Source organism: Sander lucioperca, chromosome 12 (assembly GCF_008315115.2).
Source record: "Sander lucioperca isolate FBNREF2018 chromosome 12, SLUC_FBN_1.2, whole genome shotgun sequence".
Lineage (NCBI taxonomy): Eukaryota > Metazoa > Chordata > Actinopteri > Perciformes > Percidae > Sander > Sander lucioperca.
Window position 1 is genome coordinate 16,358,475 of NC_050184.1, and position 19,117 is coordinate 16,377,591.

The 19,117-nt window shown below is 40.3% G+C and overlaps 2 protein-coding genes across 4 annotated transcripts in view; one reads left to right on the forward strand and one right to left on the reverse strand.

The window, feature by feature from the left end:
• bcl2l1 (BCL2 like 1) overlaps positions 1-8,274 on the forward strand; it is a 32,729-nt gene extending 24,455 nt beyond the window's left edge. Inside the window, exon 3 of the mRNA XM_031286132.2 lies at positions 3,552-8,274. Within this exon, the coding sequence (XP_031141992.1) occupies positions 3,552-3,695 (144 nt within the window). The 3' untranslated portion in view covers positions 3,696-8,274. The remainder of the gene's footprint in view (positions 1-3,551) is intronic.
• A 1,091-nt stretch (positions 8,275-9,365) lies between these two features.
• LOC116040632 lies at positions 9,366-18,756 on the reverse strand. 3 transcript variants are annotated; one of them, XM_031286133.2, is made up of 5 exons: positions 18,510-18,756; positions 14,669-14,762; positions 13,088-13,252; positions 11,481-11,612; positions 9,366-9,794 (listed from the first exon to the last, which is right to left on the reverse strand). In XM_031286133.2, exons 2-5 carry the CDS (start codon positions 14,760-14,762, stop codon positions 9,661-9,663), a joined length of 525 nt encoding a protein of 174 aa, XP_031141993.1. In that variant the 5' UTR covers positions 18,510-18,756; the 3' UTR covers positions 9,366-9,660. The 3 variants fall into 3 exon arrangements, with proteins under 3 accessions (XP_031141993.1, XP_031141995.1, XP_031141994.1); XM_031286135.2 differs by lacking the exon at positions 18,510-18,756 and adding an exon at positions 14,979-15,069; XM_031286134.2 differs by lacking the exon at positions 18,510-18,756 and adding an exon at positions 14,923-15,016.
• Positions 18,757-19,117: the final 361 nt, after the last annotated feature.

The window sequence follows — 19,117 nt, forward strand, 5'->3', positions numbered from 1 at the left end:
TGTCTAAAGCCGGATATATCATCTTCCTCTATGCCGTACAACTCCATTGTTGTCCAAAAACCATTAAAAAAAACACATCAATGAGCCACAGTGTTGCACCGGATGACATGTTTCTTCAGCCTGATAAATGTGGGCACTATAGTTTATTTTGACTCAGTCCCAAATATACCGTCCTGCAGCTGGAGATACTTACTGGAGCACCAAATGTGTTATAATCCGCAGCTGAAAATAGTCCCAAATAAAATCACACTTTTGTTCTGTTTGAGTAACTTTTGATAATAACTACAGTGCTCAACTGTGCAGTGCAACCAAAACTGAGAGCGAAAGAAACACAAACTATATTTGTTCACTGCCAAAGTTTTCTGGAGAACACTTCCTAAAGCAGTCACTGCTCTTTGGATCTGAAGGGCAGTTTGATTGCTCTAAGGTGGCCAAGTTGGTCTCACAGTAGCCCTTTTCATTCATGGTTTAGCTCTGAATAAACACACGCAGTACTCCAGTTAGGAACTCAGTGCGCAAACATGCTGGAGAGGCTTTTACACTTGTGCATTGAGTCAATGTTCCCAGTGAATGAGTCGGATCTGAGGAATTTGTACATTTGTAACTGAGTGCAACACAGAAGCAGATTTGGAAGTTTCACTGAAGGCCACTTTGCCTCATACAAGGTTCACTCAAGGCGAGAATTTCACCTTCAACCTACCTCATTCCTCTAACCCACTCTACCAAGGACTTGGTAATAACTGCGAGGAATCTCTCTTTATGGTCTGCATGTAAGGAAGCAGCCAAGAGAGAGTAAATATTTGTCTAATTTTTGTCTTCAACCTCACCTTGACTTCCGACAGGCCTTGATACAGCAGATGAACATTTTCAGGAAAGGTCAAACCGGCCTTCTTGCTATAGCCATTACAACCAACATGAACTATCAATGTTACTTATGACACAGATGGCAACATGGCCAGATACACACGAGAGATGCACTGGAGCAAAGTTGCTCATAAGAAGATGACTGTGCTGCATTTAAGTAAAGCAGTTGGAATTAGTCACAAGGGATTGATAAATGGTACTTAAGTAAACAATGACGCAATGTGATTACACTGTACTGTACATCATAAAATGTGAGTCAATGTTTTGCTTACATCAAGGGCCAGTCTGACCACTGCCTTTCCCTTTCTCTGAAACACGGGAGGAATGTGGGTGTAGAGAACAAACCACAGCACTTTGTGATGCTGACACCTGTAAAACGGACATGTCACGACATGTTATCATTGGGCAGGAAATATATGATGAAACAATGTGTGCTGATTATGTGGTAGTGCCAAGGGATGCAAAGGAAAGCTCCTTCAAATGGCGTAGAAAGTTATTTATCAGACTGACAAAGATCCTATAGTGTTCATGTTATTATTATACTTACTAAATAAAAAAATATTTATAAGAGTACTTTTTTTTAAAGATGATTTATATATTATATATATATATATATATACACACACACACATACATACATACACAGTATATATAGCACTTTTCATACATGTAAATGTAGCACAAAGTGATACGAAGATCAAACCAACAATGTGTTAGTCTGTTTCTCAGTTCTCTCCGATCTCACCAGCCTGTCTGTGGCTCTCTAGCCAAGCCCAATGTTTCCAACTAACAAAGTAAATCTTCAAAGACAGGTCACTAATATGTTCATTAAAAAAAGAGTTTTCTAAAAAAAAAGATGAGTACTGTAGTTTTTTCAGCCAATAATCGGCAGTCGAACGACGAACGCCGTGCCACCAGTAACCAGTAACATAACTCAAACACAGCGTTCGTTATTCGACTGCTCATGACTATCCATGATGGCGGCCGGATGTAAACATTAATGCTACTGTCTTAATAATCTATCTTTGTAATAAACTGTCTGTACACTTCCAAAGTTCTCAATGCTTTCGAGCCTTGTTAGTAGTATCAAATAGTGATTTACCCTGTGCCCCGAAAGCTAGCGTTAGCAGCTAACCCCTGGTTTGCGGTAGCTAGTTTCAAACTACAGACACATTCAATTAGCATGAAAACAGATCCCAGAGAGCGTTTGACTCGGTATACATATGTTATTAACCCCTAGGTTCATTTTGCGCCGGAGTTGTCCTTTAAGTCTGGTAAATGATGAATGAGTGGACATCGCTAAGTGTTGACTTGCTGACTCTTTTCTTCACTTCAACTAGGGCTCTTTTGCACACACACACACACACACACACTTACACACTCACTCACTCACTCACTCACTCTCTGTTGTCTGTTTTGTCTCACTTTGACTTGTGTGTATCTGGCCATGTTGCCATCTGTGTCATTAGTAACATTGATAGTTCATGTTGGTTGTAATGGCTATAGCAAGAAGGCCAGTTTGACCTTTTCTGAAAACGTTCATCTGCTGTATCAAGGCCTATCGGAAGTCAAGGTGAGGTTGAAGACAAAAATTAGACAAATATTTACTCTCTCTCTCTCTTTTGCTGCATCGGAACTGATTTCATGGTTGTTGTTTTTTTTTACTGGCCATCCACGTGGTTAATTCAGGGCAATTAGTTTCCCATCTCCAGATGAATCCAGGGTTAGGTTCAGAGTCATATCCTCTACTTTATTACTCACCATTTCCAGCAACTGTCCCCCCCCACCCCACTGCATTCTTTCTGTGATTTACTGATAACCTCTCTTCTGTCCTTTCAATCTCTTCTTCCTGTCTCCTTGCTCTGGAGTTTTCAGTAACACCCCTTCCCCCCTTCTATAAAACCCCCGCCTGTCCCGCCTGTTGAATCCCCCTCTGACTAAGAATCCGATCACTTTCACATTTGTTCAGACGCTTTGCTCTTGAGAAGGAGCATCGCAGCTAATGTGGACTGAGGTGCAGCGTGGACCGTTTTGAAGCGTGGACAACACCAGCATCATCAGTAGTGACTCAGTGGCTCGTGCTCAGCTCAGCTGATCTGTTGCTGTGTTTTGTGTATGAGATTTAAGCCTGACTGGCTCCTCCTTGTGGCCAGACATTAAAACTGCGTGCTCTGCAGCTCATTTCCAGGAAAGGATTTCAGTGGGCGGCAACATAGCCTTGGCATTCTGAGGAAAACGGTGGGAAGGAATGTCGGCGACAGAACTGATGGGAGGGGGGGAAGTTTAATGATGTGGATTTTTCCTTTAATCGAGGAGCTCTTGTTTTTACTGTGCACAGCGTCAATGCAGGTGGTTTTTGGGGCTTTTTGATAGCCGTGATGTTGCCTTACCTGTATGAGCGCTGTGGTGGGTGGAAATTTCCACATGTAACTGTGTGGGCTCTGCCAGTCATACTGATACCCAGCTGTTGTGGCTCAGCAGCCTTCTGCTTGTTTGAGACCTAGAGACCTTTTACAGAGGCGAATCTACCTGACCCTCTAAACCTGCGTGTGGCTTCAATGGGTAATTTTGGGAAGTGTGTATGTGTGTGGATTGTTTCAGATTTGAATGTCACATAGTCAGCAACAAAAACCCTGGTGTTAACCCTTTCCTTTCCCCTTTTTCTCTCTTTTCTTCACGTCTGCCAGGAGCGCTTTGCCGAAATCTTCGGGCAGGACGCGGCGGCAGAGAGCAGGCGGTCTCAGGAGAGTTTCAAGAAGTGGCTGCTGGCGGGTATGACCCTGGTGACCGGAGTCGTGGTGGGCTCACTCATCGCCCAGAAACGCCTGTGAATGGAGCTACACGCCAACCATCCCCAACACTCATGACCCTCTCCACCTGCCTCCTTCACTACCCTAATCCCACCCCAATCTACACGCCGCGGAAGTTAAATTGAAGTTTGTCTCGTCAGAAACGGCAGACGATGTTTACTTTATCCCCCCCCCCCCCACACACACACATCCTACATTGGACTGAGAAATCCTTACATGTTGAACTTTTGCGAAAAAGACGAAGAAGAGGAAGCTTCACTAGTATTCGCGTGTTCCACCTTGATGAAAAATGTGCGGTTATACAGAGACAGACATGTTCTTTTTTTCATTTACTGAACAAATTTGTATAGTTATTTCTTTCTCCACTGGTTCTTTATGTTTGTATTCATTAGTTTTAACAAATTTTGGTTTTCCCATTTTGGTCGTCAAAAAAGGCTTAAAGTCTCCAGCCTTCGCAGATCTAAAGAGCCAGTGCGTTAGGAGCTTGGCTGCTCTACATGTCTCGTCTTGAAGCTTATTTGGATGCTCGTCCCCCACAGACGGCTCTACGATAGCTCTGTGTGTGCCATATGGAAAGTGAAAGCAGGGGAGGACGTAGCACCTTCCTCTGAGCAGCATTTATAGTTCCCATTTCCTGCCAGGCATCCTGATCACCAACACGTATAGTATAATCCATGACTCCATACACTGATTGTTTTGTCTTGCCCTGTGCGTAATTCCTATTGTTTTTTGTGTGAATGGTAAATGAGAAGGATTCAAACATTTTAGTTAACAAAACACGGGAGTCTTAAACTAAATAATAGGAAACTAACTCCTCTGCTTGTTTGTGTTTGTTGGTGCGTTTTGGTTTTGGATTTGTGAACCATTAAACCCCACTGCTCCCGCTGGTCTGTGCTTAATGGTCATACTTGGCCTCGATCTGATCCTGTTTGTGTTTAGTCAGCCTGCCGAGTGCCAGAGCACTGCGTCGTGGCAAGTTCTCAGAATCGGTGCAACCGCAGTTCATCCAAGCAGGGCGCCATGGCTCAGAGCGTCCATGTTAACTACACAGTAGCTGAGAAATGCAGCAAATACCGTAGCAACACATACAATACATAGAGCAGCACCGGTCACAGCGGCGCGCCCCGGACAGCGTGACAGGCGTGTACGTTGGGTATTTGGGCGTAAAGTTGTTATTTTGGCAACACTTTATTTTAACCCGCCTATTTAGCATTTATTAGCAGTATATAAACATTTAATAAATGGTTTATAAAACACTATAATAGTGTTTGTTAATGTATTTGTCAACAATGAAACTTCTCCTATGATGTGTCCATAACTGGTTAATGAATGAATAAACAGTTAATGAATGACTGACAAGATAACAGTTTCAATCATATTTAATGAATACACACATCGTTACAGTGTGATATTAGACATGGATTAACTGTGTATACACATGAACAAGTTTAATACAGACCTGTTGAGCTTGAAGGGTCATTCTTGACCTGAGAAATAGTAAATAATTTAGGTCCATGTACTACAGGGGGTTGATGAATAAATATAATAAAGAAATACACCATATTTCAGTTTACAAAATAAAACCACTACACCCCCAAAAAAACCCGCAAAATCTTGATACGGATTAGTTTTATGTGAAAAAGATGCATACTCCTATATAAATACTTACATTTGAAAAATCAGCTTGTCAGTGCTCTCTGGTGAACAAACTATGTAATGGTGACAAATCTAGTTTGTCACTGATACAGATATATTTGCGATATATTGTCCTGTCCAAATTATTATATAAAATTATATATCTGTTCAGAGTCCAGTTATACACTAGATGCCAAGTTCTAAGTCATAATTGTTGAAAAAAAAAAAATACATTAATAAACACTTGAAATATCGGTGTATTTGTTTACAACTACATTATAGTGTTTGAAAAAAAAAAATGGATTCATAGTTTATAGAGCTGCAAATAATTAGTTAGTTGATTGATAAGTCAATGGCAGCAGTTTTGATAATTGATTAATAATTATGACAACATTATTAAAAATGACAAAACAATACATTGATTCCAGCTTCTTAAATGTGATTCTCTTATGTTATATGATTGTAAATCAATTTTTTTTGGGTGTTGGGAAATGTTTCACTATTTTCTGACTTTTTATAGACTTAACGATTGAGTAATAAAAGCAAAAAAGATGACTCGACAATGAAACTAACCGTTAGTTTGCAGCCATACTGGTTTGTACTGCTTAATGGGGTTAATATAAAGTGTTGGAGTTATTTCCGTGCTAATTTTGCAATAAAATCCTAATCATGTGCTGCAATGCTCCAACAGGAGGCTAATGTTCCTTTATGTGCTAACCTCGACAACCATTCCATATTTTCTAACCATTAGTCAAATCTTACATCTATCAGTGACACAGTTATTCTTCATGTTCTCACCCGAGTGAGCATCATAGCCTTTTGAAGATTGACGTAGCGAAGTGATGAAGCAGCTGCCTTGGAGGCGACGATTGCAGTTCTGCATCAGATGTTGTTTGAGTTTGATCATTGTCGAAATGTGTCTGTTTACCATCTTAAACCAATCGGTGACTGTCAGAGGCTGTAGGACCGTAAAAGTTTACACCCAAACCTTCACATCTCATCTCACACACATTCACTCCAAGTTATCCATGCATTGCTTTCACAGTGACCCCCTCCCCCCCAACTTCTCCTCCTCCATCCTCCCCAGACACCTCAAATCTGTCAAATCTCCATCCGCCTCTCCTCCTCGTTCCCTCTCCATCCAGCTCCACCTCTTCCTCTGCGATCCCCCCCGGCTGTCACTGCACCTAGTCACGTGTGTCAGTCACAGCTGGCAACCGCTGCTCCACACAAATGCGTCTCGGCACACACACACACACACACACGCGCATACACGCATACACGCCTGTAACGCACACACCTGCCAGCCTCGTGTAGTCCACGAGAGGCTGGTAGGAGACCTCGTCTTTGTTTCTGAACATCTTTAATTCAAAGTCGGAGGAGTGTTTGTCGCCTGGCGTTTCACGCACCAACAACTGGCAGCTCGATTAATTTACTGGGAAGGGAAGGAAGGTCATCCCCTCCCAATGCGTTAAACTTGATCTTATTCCAAATGCTGTCTCCAGCTAACAACAACAGGTCCTGGGTTCTATTCATATTTGTTATAGCAGCTCAGTAAAGCACAGGACAGGCAGGTGGCATTTCCTCATCAAAGAAAGGTTCAGTACTAGATTAATTTAAAGGATGGGACTGTAAAAAAAAAAAGGTCACCATCACTACATTGTAGGGATGTAACAATACACTCAACTCGCGATTCGATACAATTTTAAGTTTAGGATACGATTTTCTCATGATTTTTTTTAACATAATGAGCTGCAGACAAACGACTGAAAATGTTTCCTTTTAATGTATATAAACTGTGCAAAACTACAGATGTGTCCTCTTTTTCAAAGTGCAACTGAAATGGTATTTTATCTTGAATAACTACATTTAAATAAACAATACATAATTAGATTTTGAAAACAAATCCCACATCAAAATCTGTAAATAAAAAACTCTTCAAATAAATAAACCGAGGACACATAGTGACGTCTGAAGTCAAACAAGTGAAATCCAAAGTAGATTACGCCCTAAGCCGTTTAAAAAAATTGCATGGCAACTTTTCACATTTATATCGATTTTGAACCGATTCACGCTGCATCGTTACAGCCCTACTGCATTGTCAGCGCGAGGGTCCAGCTGCCAGCTGGACCTCCATCCTCATAGCTGGACTCATCTCTCTTCGTCAGTGTCGACGTTTTCATCCTCATAGTTCACAGAATCATTTACATACATGGATTTCTCTTTTGAAACGTATTATCCTTGAAACAAATATTTCACCCCAAAAAACAACTGCATTGACGATTGATGAGTATCAGCCTCTAAATGCTTGTGTCCTGAGCATCTTATGAGCCGAGGTCTGCTCTCTTACATTCCAGTACAGTATATATATATATATTTTTCTAGCGGATGCCCCACCAAGAAGCTACTCCAAGGCTTTTCTCTGCCGTCCTGGCCCTCACCTTAACAAGTTCCCTTCCTACACATATGTGAGTGTGTGTGTATGTGTGTATGTGAGTGTGCATGCGTGTGAATTTCTGTGTGACAAAAATGTTCTTGAATGAGGCACAAATCGAGGAAGTGTCACAGCATCGGCACGGCCCTGCATATATGCTAGTTATTTAAACTAATTAGAATAGTACATTAGCTTAGTAACATATTTAAGAAAATCAGAACTGATGGCTTTTAAACATTATTTATATTTGCTGTAAAAAGCATAAATGTGCCCCTTTCCAATGGCCTTAAACTCCATCTTTGCATTAATATGCATTGTCATTCGTTGTAGGATTATTGGACTGCCACTAGACAAGAAAATGCAAAGTAAGAAAATATTTTCAAAAAGTTAGGTCTCTGGTGCATTCTTGTTGGCCATAAAGAGTACAAAATTAAAGATCGCAACCATGTCCAATCGTCTGTTTGTGTGTCTTAGAATGACGTTGTAAAAAAATGTAATTACATTGAACCTAATAAAGCCAATGTTGGAGGATGTACTGAGTCTGCCTTGTCTACTCCAGAGTCTTGGATAGTGGGTGGGTGTGTTAAAGCATGCATGCATGAAGAGATCTTCAATATTCCAGGTGTTTCCAGAAGAAGAAATGAGCCTGAAGAAAGTTCACTTTTACGCCCAAAATGACTGCTCAACTGATGCAAAGATATGGGGGTTTCTAAGCAGGCATCTTAGTTTAGTGTGTTACTGTTTATGTGCATGCTAACAGTTGCTAATTGGCATTGAATGTCAATAGTTGTGTGTGTACTAGGTCAAAAACTGAAGTATTAGACAAAACTATTCACTAGATTGAGTAAAAAGACATTTCATTCCAAAACACAAATGTAAACCTCAGGGTGGGGCTAGGGGAATCAACAAATTAAGTGGAATGGTCTGTACACAAATGCATTGCTTTTTTTAAGCACCTCCCATTTGTTAAAGAAATGCAGTGGTGGTAGAAGTACTCCGATCATTTCCTGAAGTAAAAGAAGCAATACAAGTAGAATTATGAAAAATGTATTACTTCAAACCTGCATGTTACATTGAAATATACCTCCTTTAGACTTTAAAGACTTAATTACAGACTATGACTTAAGAGGGAGATTGTGTGGCAGGGTTGGCTCGGTGCAGGCGCACATATACTTGGAGGTTCATGCCTCAACGCAGAGGTCCAGGGTTCGAGTCTGACCTGTGACGATTTTCCCCCTCTCTCTCGTCTCACCTAACTGTCCTGTCAAATAAGGCAGAAAAGCCCCAAAAAATCTTAAGAGGAAGATTGTTTTCTTTATCACTGACCAAAAGATAACGTTATAAATTTAGAAGCTGATCAAATCTTTGCTATGAAAACATTAGTAACTAAGTATAGTTGTCAAATTAAATAAATTAGTGGAGTACAATATCACGCTCTGAAATGTAGAAGTAGAAAAGTGGCATAAAATGGAAATACTCAAGTAAAGTACCTCAGAATTGTACTTGAATAATGAATAGTAAGTTACTTCCTACCACTGGTGTAATGTCAGGACCTTCATGAAACAGACGCTCAGATTCTCACTTTTAATGACTTTTTGTGCACTGCTTTTTAATCGAAAGAGTTGGAATAAGCAAAATTTTATTATGATAAGGTTACAACAGGACGGACACAGTTATCACCATGACAGAAGTGGTTGGAGAAGAAGCCCCTGGCTGAGAGCCAGAGGTGGCACAGAGTCAAATGGCCCCAGAGATGTTGACAGTGGATAAGCTCCATCCTCCTAGTGGTTTGACAGTTTTGACAACGCAACATTCAAATATGCGAATAACTTCGACAGCAGCTTCTCAGAGTGGAACAAATCAACGCTCTGAGGGGACAGCTCGGGACCCTGCGCCACCTCAGCCACAGTCGTCTCTTTACTTCCACTGGCCCTTCTCATAGTCCCACTTGGCTGAGAAGCCCTCGATGGGGTTCACCTTCATGTCCAACATCCTCTGTAGCTGTTTGGCCTGCCACTCCTCGTCAAAGGTCCTGGGACGTGCAGGGTAGACTAGAGCAAACAAGGAAGAGAGAGAGAGAAAAATATATATATATATATATATATATATATATATATATATATATATATATATATATATATATATATATATATATATATATATATATTATATATATATATATATATATATATATATATATATATATATATATATATATATATATATATATATATATATATATATATATATATATAGCACTTCACTGTAGTCGATATGCAAACACACGCATGCATGATGCTACAAAAAACAAAGCACGTGGTTGGCATTTTATTTTGGTAACTTTTTGCGCTTGGTAAAAACTATTTTGGCAAAATGCCATCAAGTTCCCGTTCAGCCAGCCATTTGACAGCAGATAAAACAGATAAAGAAACTGAAAACACTAGAGCTGCAAAGAGTAATCAATTTGGGGGTGGCAGTAGCTCAGTCCGTAGGGAGTTGGGTTGGGAACCGGAGGGTTGCTGGTTGAAGTCCCCATCGGGCCGAAATACGGAGGTGCACTGGTAGCTGGAGAGGTTCACCTTCTGGGCACTGCCAAGGTGCCCTTGAGCAAGGCACCGAACCCCCCTCCCCGAACCGCTCAGGGCATCTGTTCAGCAGTCGCAGCGCACTCACTCTGACATCTCTCCATTAGTAAAAGGACCTGAGCGTGTGTGCATTTCAGGCCTGTGTGTAATAACAGGCATAACCAAAAAAACAAAAAAAAAAAAAAAATTGTAGTTTCCCCATTGGGGATCAATAAAGAGTATAGATTAGAATTATTGATTCATTGATTAGTTGTCAACTGTTTAATAGGCAACTATTTTTAACTTGATAAAAATCGGTTAGAGCGATATGTTATGAAAAAAAAGTAATTATCTGATTTCAGCTTTTTTTAAATGTGAATATTTTCTAGTTTCTTCTCTCCTCTGACAGTAAACTGAATATCTTTGAGTTGTGGACAAAACAAGACATTTGAGGACATCATTTTATAGACCAAAAAAAACCTAATAGATTAATTGAGAAAACAATCAACAATGAAAATATCATCAGTTGCAGCCCTTGGTAACCGACCTCTCACATTGGACATGTTGACCTGTCACTGGTGTAACTCAAAGTCCATTTACAGGGCTCTGGTTTTGTACATGCTGGCTAACTGGTGAGGCTTACTGGGATACTTGAAAGGAACAGAGCTACTGTTAATGTTGTTAGGTACAGCTGTGCTGTTCCTGCTATAATGATAATAATCATATGAGTGAAAACGGCTGCTGTGAAAAGGGATCCGTGTCACACCAGGGCATGTTCTATCTCAAAACGTGTGTGCACCGTGTTGCTACAGTTCCCTGGTTGAACGACAGGTTTCCTCAGAACGATGTGAAACTGTGTGCAACTGCTTTGAGATACGTTTTCTGTTTGATGTGTCTCTCGTTTATTGGCTGTGTCACATGTGATACCCAGTCAGCGGAGACGTGTCTGTAAACTCGTGGTAATAAAAAGGCAGAGCACTTGTACACAAACAGTGTGCCCAACGCACCCCCGTTTCAGTTTAAAAAAAAAAAAAAAACATATGGCTACGTTTCGTCGGGGCTGAACGTGGCCCAGGTGTGTGATTTTGTGGCTGAAAAGGTTTCCGGTTCTTAGCACCATGCACTGTCAAAAGAGATGGGTTTGTCCTTTCAGAGTGTAAGAGTCAGACTTACCGTAGGCTGTCTGCCACCAGACCAGCAGGCCAGTGAAGCCCATGAAGATGAACATACCGCCCAAGACAGTCTTCCACTCTGCTGACGGCCGCTTCATCTCCGAGTAGGTCTGATGGAACGCGAGCCGGTACACTGCAGGGGGGGGGGAGAGACATGAAGGACACGAGAGACGGGTGAGATAGAGGGTCAAGAAGAGAAAATAGGGAAGTGTACCACTAATAAATATGGCAAAAAAAAATTCTCCTGTCCTGTATTGTGTCACTATTATATGCACGACTATCAAGTATCAACCTGAAAATGAGCATGATGTGTCCTTTAATGATCACGTTCTCTCTTTGCAGAGCTTAAACCAAACAGAGATTCATTAGGCTATCTACAAAGACATGGAAATAAAACAAAGCTGCTCTGCATTTTGAATTGGGGACTCCTGCCTCATCAATGGGTCTCGCATACACACTTCAGCCTCTCTTCACCCCAGCCATTGGGTGTAAAATGTAACAATGTCACCATGTTGGCATGCCATTCTGTAAAAGTTCTGCAATCTGCGTTTTACTTAAATAAAATTCAAATAAAAGTACAAGTATTATCAGCAAAATGTACCTATGGTATCAAAAGTACTCACTATGCAGGCAAATGACCCCCTCAGAGTCATATTATTAGATTTAGAATAAGATAATAGAATTGATTATTGATACAGTAACACATAGACTTCTATATTGATCCTTTTGGGACAACTCCCGCAAGGAAATTAGATTTCCAGCAGCAGATTTACACACACACACACACTTTAGCTAGTAATGTAGTTAGTATTCTAACTAGTTCATATACTGTTGGGTGAATTTCCTTTAGTATTGTATCTGCTCATCATAGGTTTTTAAGATCCAGAGATGGGGACTCGAGTTTGAGACTTGCACACACGGTGACTTGAGACTCGTCCTCCAAAAGACTTCAGACTCGACCTCGAGATGCAGGACTCGTGAACAATCTTTATTTTTAGGAAAACAGCTAATTAGCTGAATGTCATTTCCCTCCCTGCGTAACTTATAACCTACCTAGGTAACACGCAACGTATCTGCTGCACGCGGCCACATGTGAGAGAGAGGACAAAAAACATCTAATGCATGCATGATGCTACATCTAATTTTAATCAGGCACCTGAAAACACACCCTGATAGGTTAGCAAACTTGGACTTTAGCTTACAGACTTGTGAGCATCTCTGTTAAGATCTTAATCTGCAAAAGAACAGCAACTACATCTATCAGATGAATGTAGTGGAGTACTCCACTACATTCATCTGATAAAAAGTACTCCACTACTGTGAAATGTAGTGGAGTAGAAGTATAATGTTAATGTACCATGAAATTAGAATACTCGACCAAAGTACAAGTACCTCAGAATTGTACTTACTGTTCTTCAGTAAGTGTACACTCTCCACCCCTGGTTGCCCTGTGCTTTTGAAGGAATTGTGGTCTATGTATATTAAAGTGTACTGTATTAATTTTAGGTGTGTTTTCATGTCATTTTGTTGCGATGTGCGAGTTTTCGCTGTATTGTGTTCCACCTCAGCAGCTCTACAGTCTCAGCCTGCAAGGAGAGAAGAACCTACAGGCAAGCTTCTCCTCTTGGGTCAGCTGGCTCCAGGGTCCTTTCTCCTTCTGTTTCAGGCTCTTGTCAGCAGCAGTCAGGACGTCAGTGTAGGGTTTGTCAGGCAGAGGGGTGTCCAGACGGTCCACGTACATTGGCTGAGACATGTCCACTGTCTGTGCCACCTCTGGATGGACAGAGACAGGAAGGGTCACTTTTGGAACCAACTGATGCAACAATGTGCAGTCAAGAGAACATTTTAAAACCCTGGTTCAGAAAATGGTAACATGTGTCCTACACTTGTAACACAATAGCCCCAAGGATCATGTGTCTGTGATGGTACAACAGCGCCATCTGCTGGTTTGAGACTTCAGACTGAGGCCTCCTGTTCTGGTACACCCAGTCTTCTGAACAATGGGGGAAAGTTACATAAAGTGAGAACATTGAGTGAATGACTAATCAAAATTGGTTGCTTTGAATGGTTTCATGCAGCTTAACATACTGCCGTCAACCTTTTCTGTATTTACACTACCGGTCAAAAGTTTAGGGTCACTTAGAAATTTCCATTCCACTCCATTACAGACAGAATACCAGCTGAGATCAGTTGCATTGTTTTTTTAACCAGGGCAGCAGTTTTCAGATTACATTATGTGCTTACATAATGTTGCAAAAGGCTTCTCCAATGTTTTCTCAGTTAGCCTTTTAAAATGATATCAGATCAGTAAACAGAATGTGCCTTTGGAGCATTGGATGAATGGTTGCTGATAATGGGTAATGTAGATATTGCATTAAAGATCAGACACTTCTTTCTACGACAGTCGAGAACCCTTTTGCAATTATGTAAGCACATAATGTAATCTGAAAACTGCTGCCCCGATTGAAAAAACAATGCAACTGATCTCAGCTGGTATTCTGTCTGGAATGGAGTGGAATGGAAATTTCTAAGTGACCCCAAACTTTTGACCGGTAGTGTATACCTGTTTATACCAATTCAGCATATAATCTCCAGGTAAGCTTTTTGAAAGAATAACACCAATTTCTGTGACCCATCTCATTTTTTTTAGTCACAACAGCTAGAGTCAGAGCTGTACACATACCTCTCTGTATTTATGGGGTCAATGTTTTTCCTTACATCTAAAAACTATGGAGGCATCTTTTTTGGTAACGGCTGCTATCAAAATAAAAAATGTAGTGGTGGAGGAAGTATTCCGATCCTTTAAGTCAAATATTTATAACAACTGGCTTCAATTATAGATTAAGATCTTTTTCTACTTTGAGCTACCTGAGCTTTAGTTTGGTACATGTCCTTGATTTTACCATGTCTGCAAAGTAATCAACTTCTACAAGAACTACTTCCAGAAAACAGACTACAGTTCCATTGAGACCATTTTCAGGAAGTGACAATTATTTTGGAAGGAACTCAAATTAAGGAGCATAAACTTTAACTTGTCTTCTTTTGTGTTTCATGATGTTAATCTGTTTATCGCACTCCTAAAGTTCCACACTCTTTGGCTAAATTATGCAGAAAGTTGGTCTGATGGAAAACACATTTGATATGATTTTAAATGTGTAGGTTTAGCTGTCTGAATCTGGATCATGTTACCGTGGCTCGCCATCCTCGCGCTGTTGGTAGTCAAGGCCACTGTTGCACGTCTAGCAACCAGGCTTCCCACGCGCCCTGCAGTCAGACGGAGCATCTGAAAACAGGTAAATGGTAAAAGAAAAGTACACGTTTTATTACGTATTCAAACAACACAGGCATTGCTTTCAAAGTCCTGCCGGGTTACCATCTTAGAAACTAAAATCATCTTGGTTTAATAAACAAGACAAGTGGTGCACCCTGACAGAAATAAATACGTTAGGCTATTTCAATTGTCTAAGGTCGGTTGAAGAAAATAACACGTGCTGCTTACAGTCAAATGCGTCAGAAGTATATTTAAGAGTGATAAAAGAGGGTGACTAATGGACCTTTTTCACAGCAGACATTTTGACTTGTCATAGTAGGAAAAGCACAGCTGAAATTGATAACCTTAACGATGGCTCAATTCCATCAAGTGTCCCAGTAAGCTAGTTCAGTGAGTCGGCATGTACAACACCAGGACCTCTCCTAAGTGGAATGCAGCCATCATTAATGGTTTTGAATACACCTGTGCTTTTCTCACTATGACATGTCAACATGTCTGCCGTGGAAAAGGTCCATTAGGCCTAGGTAGTAAAGATTTCCAAATACACACTAATAACTATTTTCTTCATTTTTCTTCAATTTCTTCGTTTCTTCATTTTACTTTTGTTAGTTTAATTAAGTTATTAAATTCAGCTGCTGCACTTGGTGCAGCTGACACTAATGTTGCCTTCAGGTGCTGTCGGAAATAATTAAAAAAAAAAGTTACAAAAAGTTGTAGGCCTACATTCTCCCATGACATGAACCCTTTGGGAGTTGTTATGAAGGCTAATATGTACAATTTAGGAAGCCTGTTTTAAGGGCAAACCCCCCATCATTCCAAAAGAAGGTATAAGTGCTGAATCTTACAGTTATTCATTTGTCTGATGCTTTTGTCTGAAGTATTGCTAAAAATAATTTTTTTTTTTTTTTTTTCAGTTTCTTTGACTAATAGTTTTGTTTACGTGCGCAGCAACTTACTTTGGACAGTAAATGCCAAGCCCAATATTATTTTTGCGGCAAAGAAATTGTATCGTAAGCAGGACAAAAGCACTGAAAAGCACAACAAGCCCCATTTATGACTCCCAGAAGAGCACTTGAAGGCAGCAATAACCACAACTAACAGTTCTTTAAGGCAAGGGAGATGACAGTTATTTTGAACTGTTGTACACACACAAATATGCACACTCTCCATTTACATATAATGATTCTTCTCTAACTATCTATTGCCCATTATGTTTTATGTTGCAGTCCTGAACATTGTATTCGCCATTGATCCTATTTTAAGAGCAAACAGTGGACATACTTATCTGTCTGTGTGTTGTTTTTCACAACACTGAATCAGAAGATCTCATTAAGTGCTTATAAAGGTGGCCTGGATGAATGCCAAAGTCTGGCCACCTCATTAGCTTTTACTGTTAAATACACTGCAGTGTAACATAGAATGAAAAAGCAGGGTGACCTTTTGATAGTTAAGATATGATTGGTGAACAACAATTTTAATAATATTATTTGTATGATTGATTGATTGATTGATTTCTGGATCAGGACGATAAAACAGTAATCCAAAGGATGACATTCTAAAGTAAAATACTTATTTCCAGCACGGTCCTTGGTGTTACACACAGGAAACAATAGACAAGAAGCAGACAGACTCAGACTAAAAAGACATAAAGTATTAGGAGGGGGGGAGGGGGGAAGACATCACATAAAACAAAATAAATAAAAAACAAAAATGCTGTAAAAACTATCCAATTTATCAAAAAATATTCACCTTGTTCCATAAAAGCTGCTTGACCTGTCTTTTAAAAATCCCTTGTGATGAAAGTTTTGTAGCAGTAGGCAAACTATTCCATACCATGATACCAGTGTAAAAGAAATAATTTTTAATTGCATTATTAGCTCTAGGAACTATGCAGGAGCGGATGCTGATCCTAGTATTATGACTATGCTGCGTGTGGACCGCATCTATGCTATCGTGTGGATGTTATATTAGAGCATAAATATTTGTGGGCATGACCGTTAACAATGTTAAACATATGGTTCAGCTTAAGTTGTTCTACTCTTAGATGTACGGATAGTAGACCAGCTCTTATAAACTCCTCCCTACCAATATGAGTACGGGGGGTGTGGGAGGGGTGCTTTTAACAGTGACCGAATAACATTGTTTTGCAGCACTTGGAATTTGTTTTTAAGTTTCACAGTCAACCCAGACAACCATGCAAAGCAAGCAAAAGCCAAATTTATTTACAGAAAAATCTAAAAGCTTTGTCTTGCGATATGAAAACTTCAACTTACAGGTACATTTGGCTAAAACTTTGGCTGCAATGGATTCACCTATAAGTGATTGATCCAATGTTAAACCCAAATATGTAACACTTGATTTAGATACAATTTCAGACCCATTACACATCACCTTTAAAGTATTTGATTTTGCCAAACTTTCTTTTTTGTACCAAACAAGATTGATTCAGTCTTGCCTAGATGCATAGAGAGCTTATTGTCTACTAGCCACTGGTTGACAGACTCAAGCTCTAGGCCAAGAGTATTTTCAATGTCTTTTACATTACACCATGGGACAAGTAAAGCAGAATCATCAGCATATAGGCCTAATAGCAACTTGCACCGTACCGCAGCTGATATGTCATTTATGTATACTAAAAATAACAGGGGCCCCAGGATCGAACCTTGGGGCACCCCGCATGTTATACTCTGTGAATCAGAGAGGGTCCCCTCAACATCACAGACTTGTGTCCTATCTGTTAGGTAAGAAGTGAACCATATGAGTGCTGAGTTACTAAAACCCAATTCAATAAATAAATTAAATTAACAGGTGATAGGATAAAAACATAATTAAAAAGACGATAAAAAGACAGCATCACATAAAAGCAAGTCTAATAGAAATATGTTTTCAGAAGTGATTTAAAAAGAAGTCACTGATTCAGCAAGCCTTATCAGGTCGTTCCAAAGCGAGGTGCCCTGATGGAGAAGGCACGATTACCTAAAATAAAGTTCTTCCAAAAAAATATTATACATAACCTAGTGCAGCTTATTATTGATGCTCCAATGAAAAGGTCACGGCTGTAGATAGCAGTGATAGCTACCAGGTGTTTTTGCAGGGATGGGTGATGATACCAGCATTAACGTAAAAACACAACAAACAATTGTGTCCCAAGGGAAAGTACCGGATGAATTCACCCTGCATTGATTTTGGAGAGAGTTTATGTTCACAGTCTGTGAAATTTCTAAGGAATAAGGTTTGAATTATTCAAGGGTTTCTCTCATATTGCTTTAGTCTTTGTCCTTACACCTGTCCTTCTGTTGCACATGCGCGCACACACACACACACACACACACACACACACACACACACACACACACACACACAGCAAATTAAAATGGCGGACATTGGCATTTTGTCAATTTAAGTGTTCAAGCTGACCTTCTGAGAGAGGCAGAAGTCAACAGAAACATTGAACCTGTTGTACACATATATTTTAAAAATAAGTACCATCAGGTTTGACATACTTCATTCTGTCTTTAGAGCATTTTTAGCTTCCTATAACACAGCTGCTGCACATTTCTGCAGATCTACAAATCTCTCAGCCAGATCTGTGTCATGGTTTACTATCTTTTCTGCACGTCCGCCACTCTCCCTAGCTGCATGGGGTTAGGGAGGAGGGGGGGGGGGACTCTATCCCTCCGTCATCCCCTCATAAGTAGCTACTTCTTGCCAAAAACTATAATAGTCTGTTTATTTGATTCGGCAAAAGCAAATACTCACTGTAGTCGTAAGAGAGTGAAACTGCAGGGTTAGAAGATGCAACAGCAAAAAAACTAATCTTAAGATAGAAGGGCTGTTTAGGCCGCCTTTCCCGTTTCGTCTCTGCTCTTATCACCACATAATACTAAGCAGGAACCAACTGGTGGGAGGGTGAGAAAGGCTGGCTGGATGGGAGGAAGAGAGAGAGGGAGGGAGGGAGAAAAACCAAACCAGTACAAGTAAACAATCTAGCAAAGCATGTGATAGGACTGGCAGAGTGAGGAAAAAGTAGGTTGAGTTTAGCTGCAGATCCCTAAAAGTAAAAGCAAAAAAATCTTTGGTCACTTTGGCCTGCAGTCTGAACATAGCCAAACATACTTTCTCCTATTTCCCTCCATGCTCTCCACAGCTCCTGTGCAGACAGAGGCAATGGGGTCGCTTCTGGCGAGGTTACATTAGGACACAGACTTCTATATTTTACAGTGGGCAGGAACTGGCAGAGTGTGCGCATGTGCATGAAAATGTGAGACAGAGCTTTTGTGGAAAGAGAGAAAAGAAAGACACACAACGAGAGATAAGTTGCAACCTTTTACCCTAAGTAACTCCACAAGGGCAGTTGGCACCAGGTC

What these genes read in the sequence shown, in the direction of transcription:
- LOC116040632 (XM_031286133.2), bottom strand. Translation starts at nt 14,762, where the DNA reads ATGCTCCGTCTGACTGCAGGGCGCGTGGGAAGCCTGGTTGCTAGACGT. An exon ending in CGCGAGGATGGCGAGCCACG is followed by an intron (nt 13,253 to 14,668) that starts GTAACATGATCC and finishes CTGTCCATCCAG; the next exon opens with AGGTGGCACAGACAGTGGAC. An exon ending in CCAAGAGGAGAAGCTTGCCT is followed by an intron (nt 11,613 to 13,087) that starts GTAGGTTCTTCT and finishes CCCCCCCTGCAG; the next exon opens with TGTACCGGCTCGCGTTCCAT.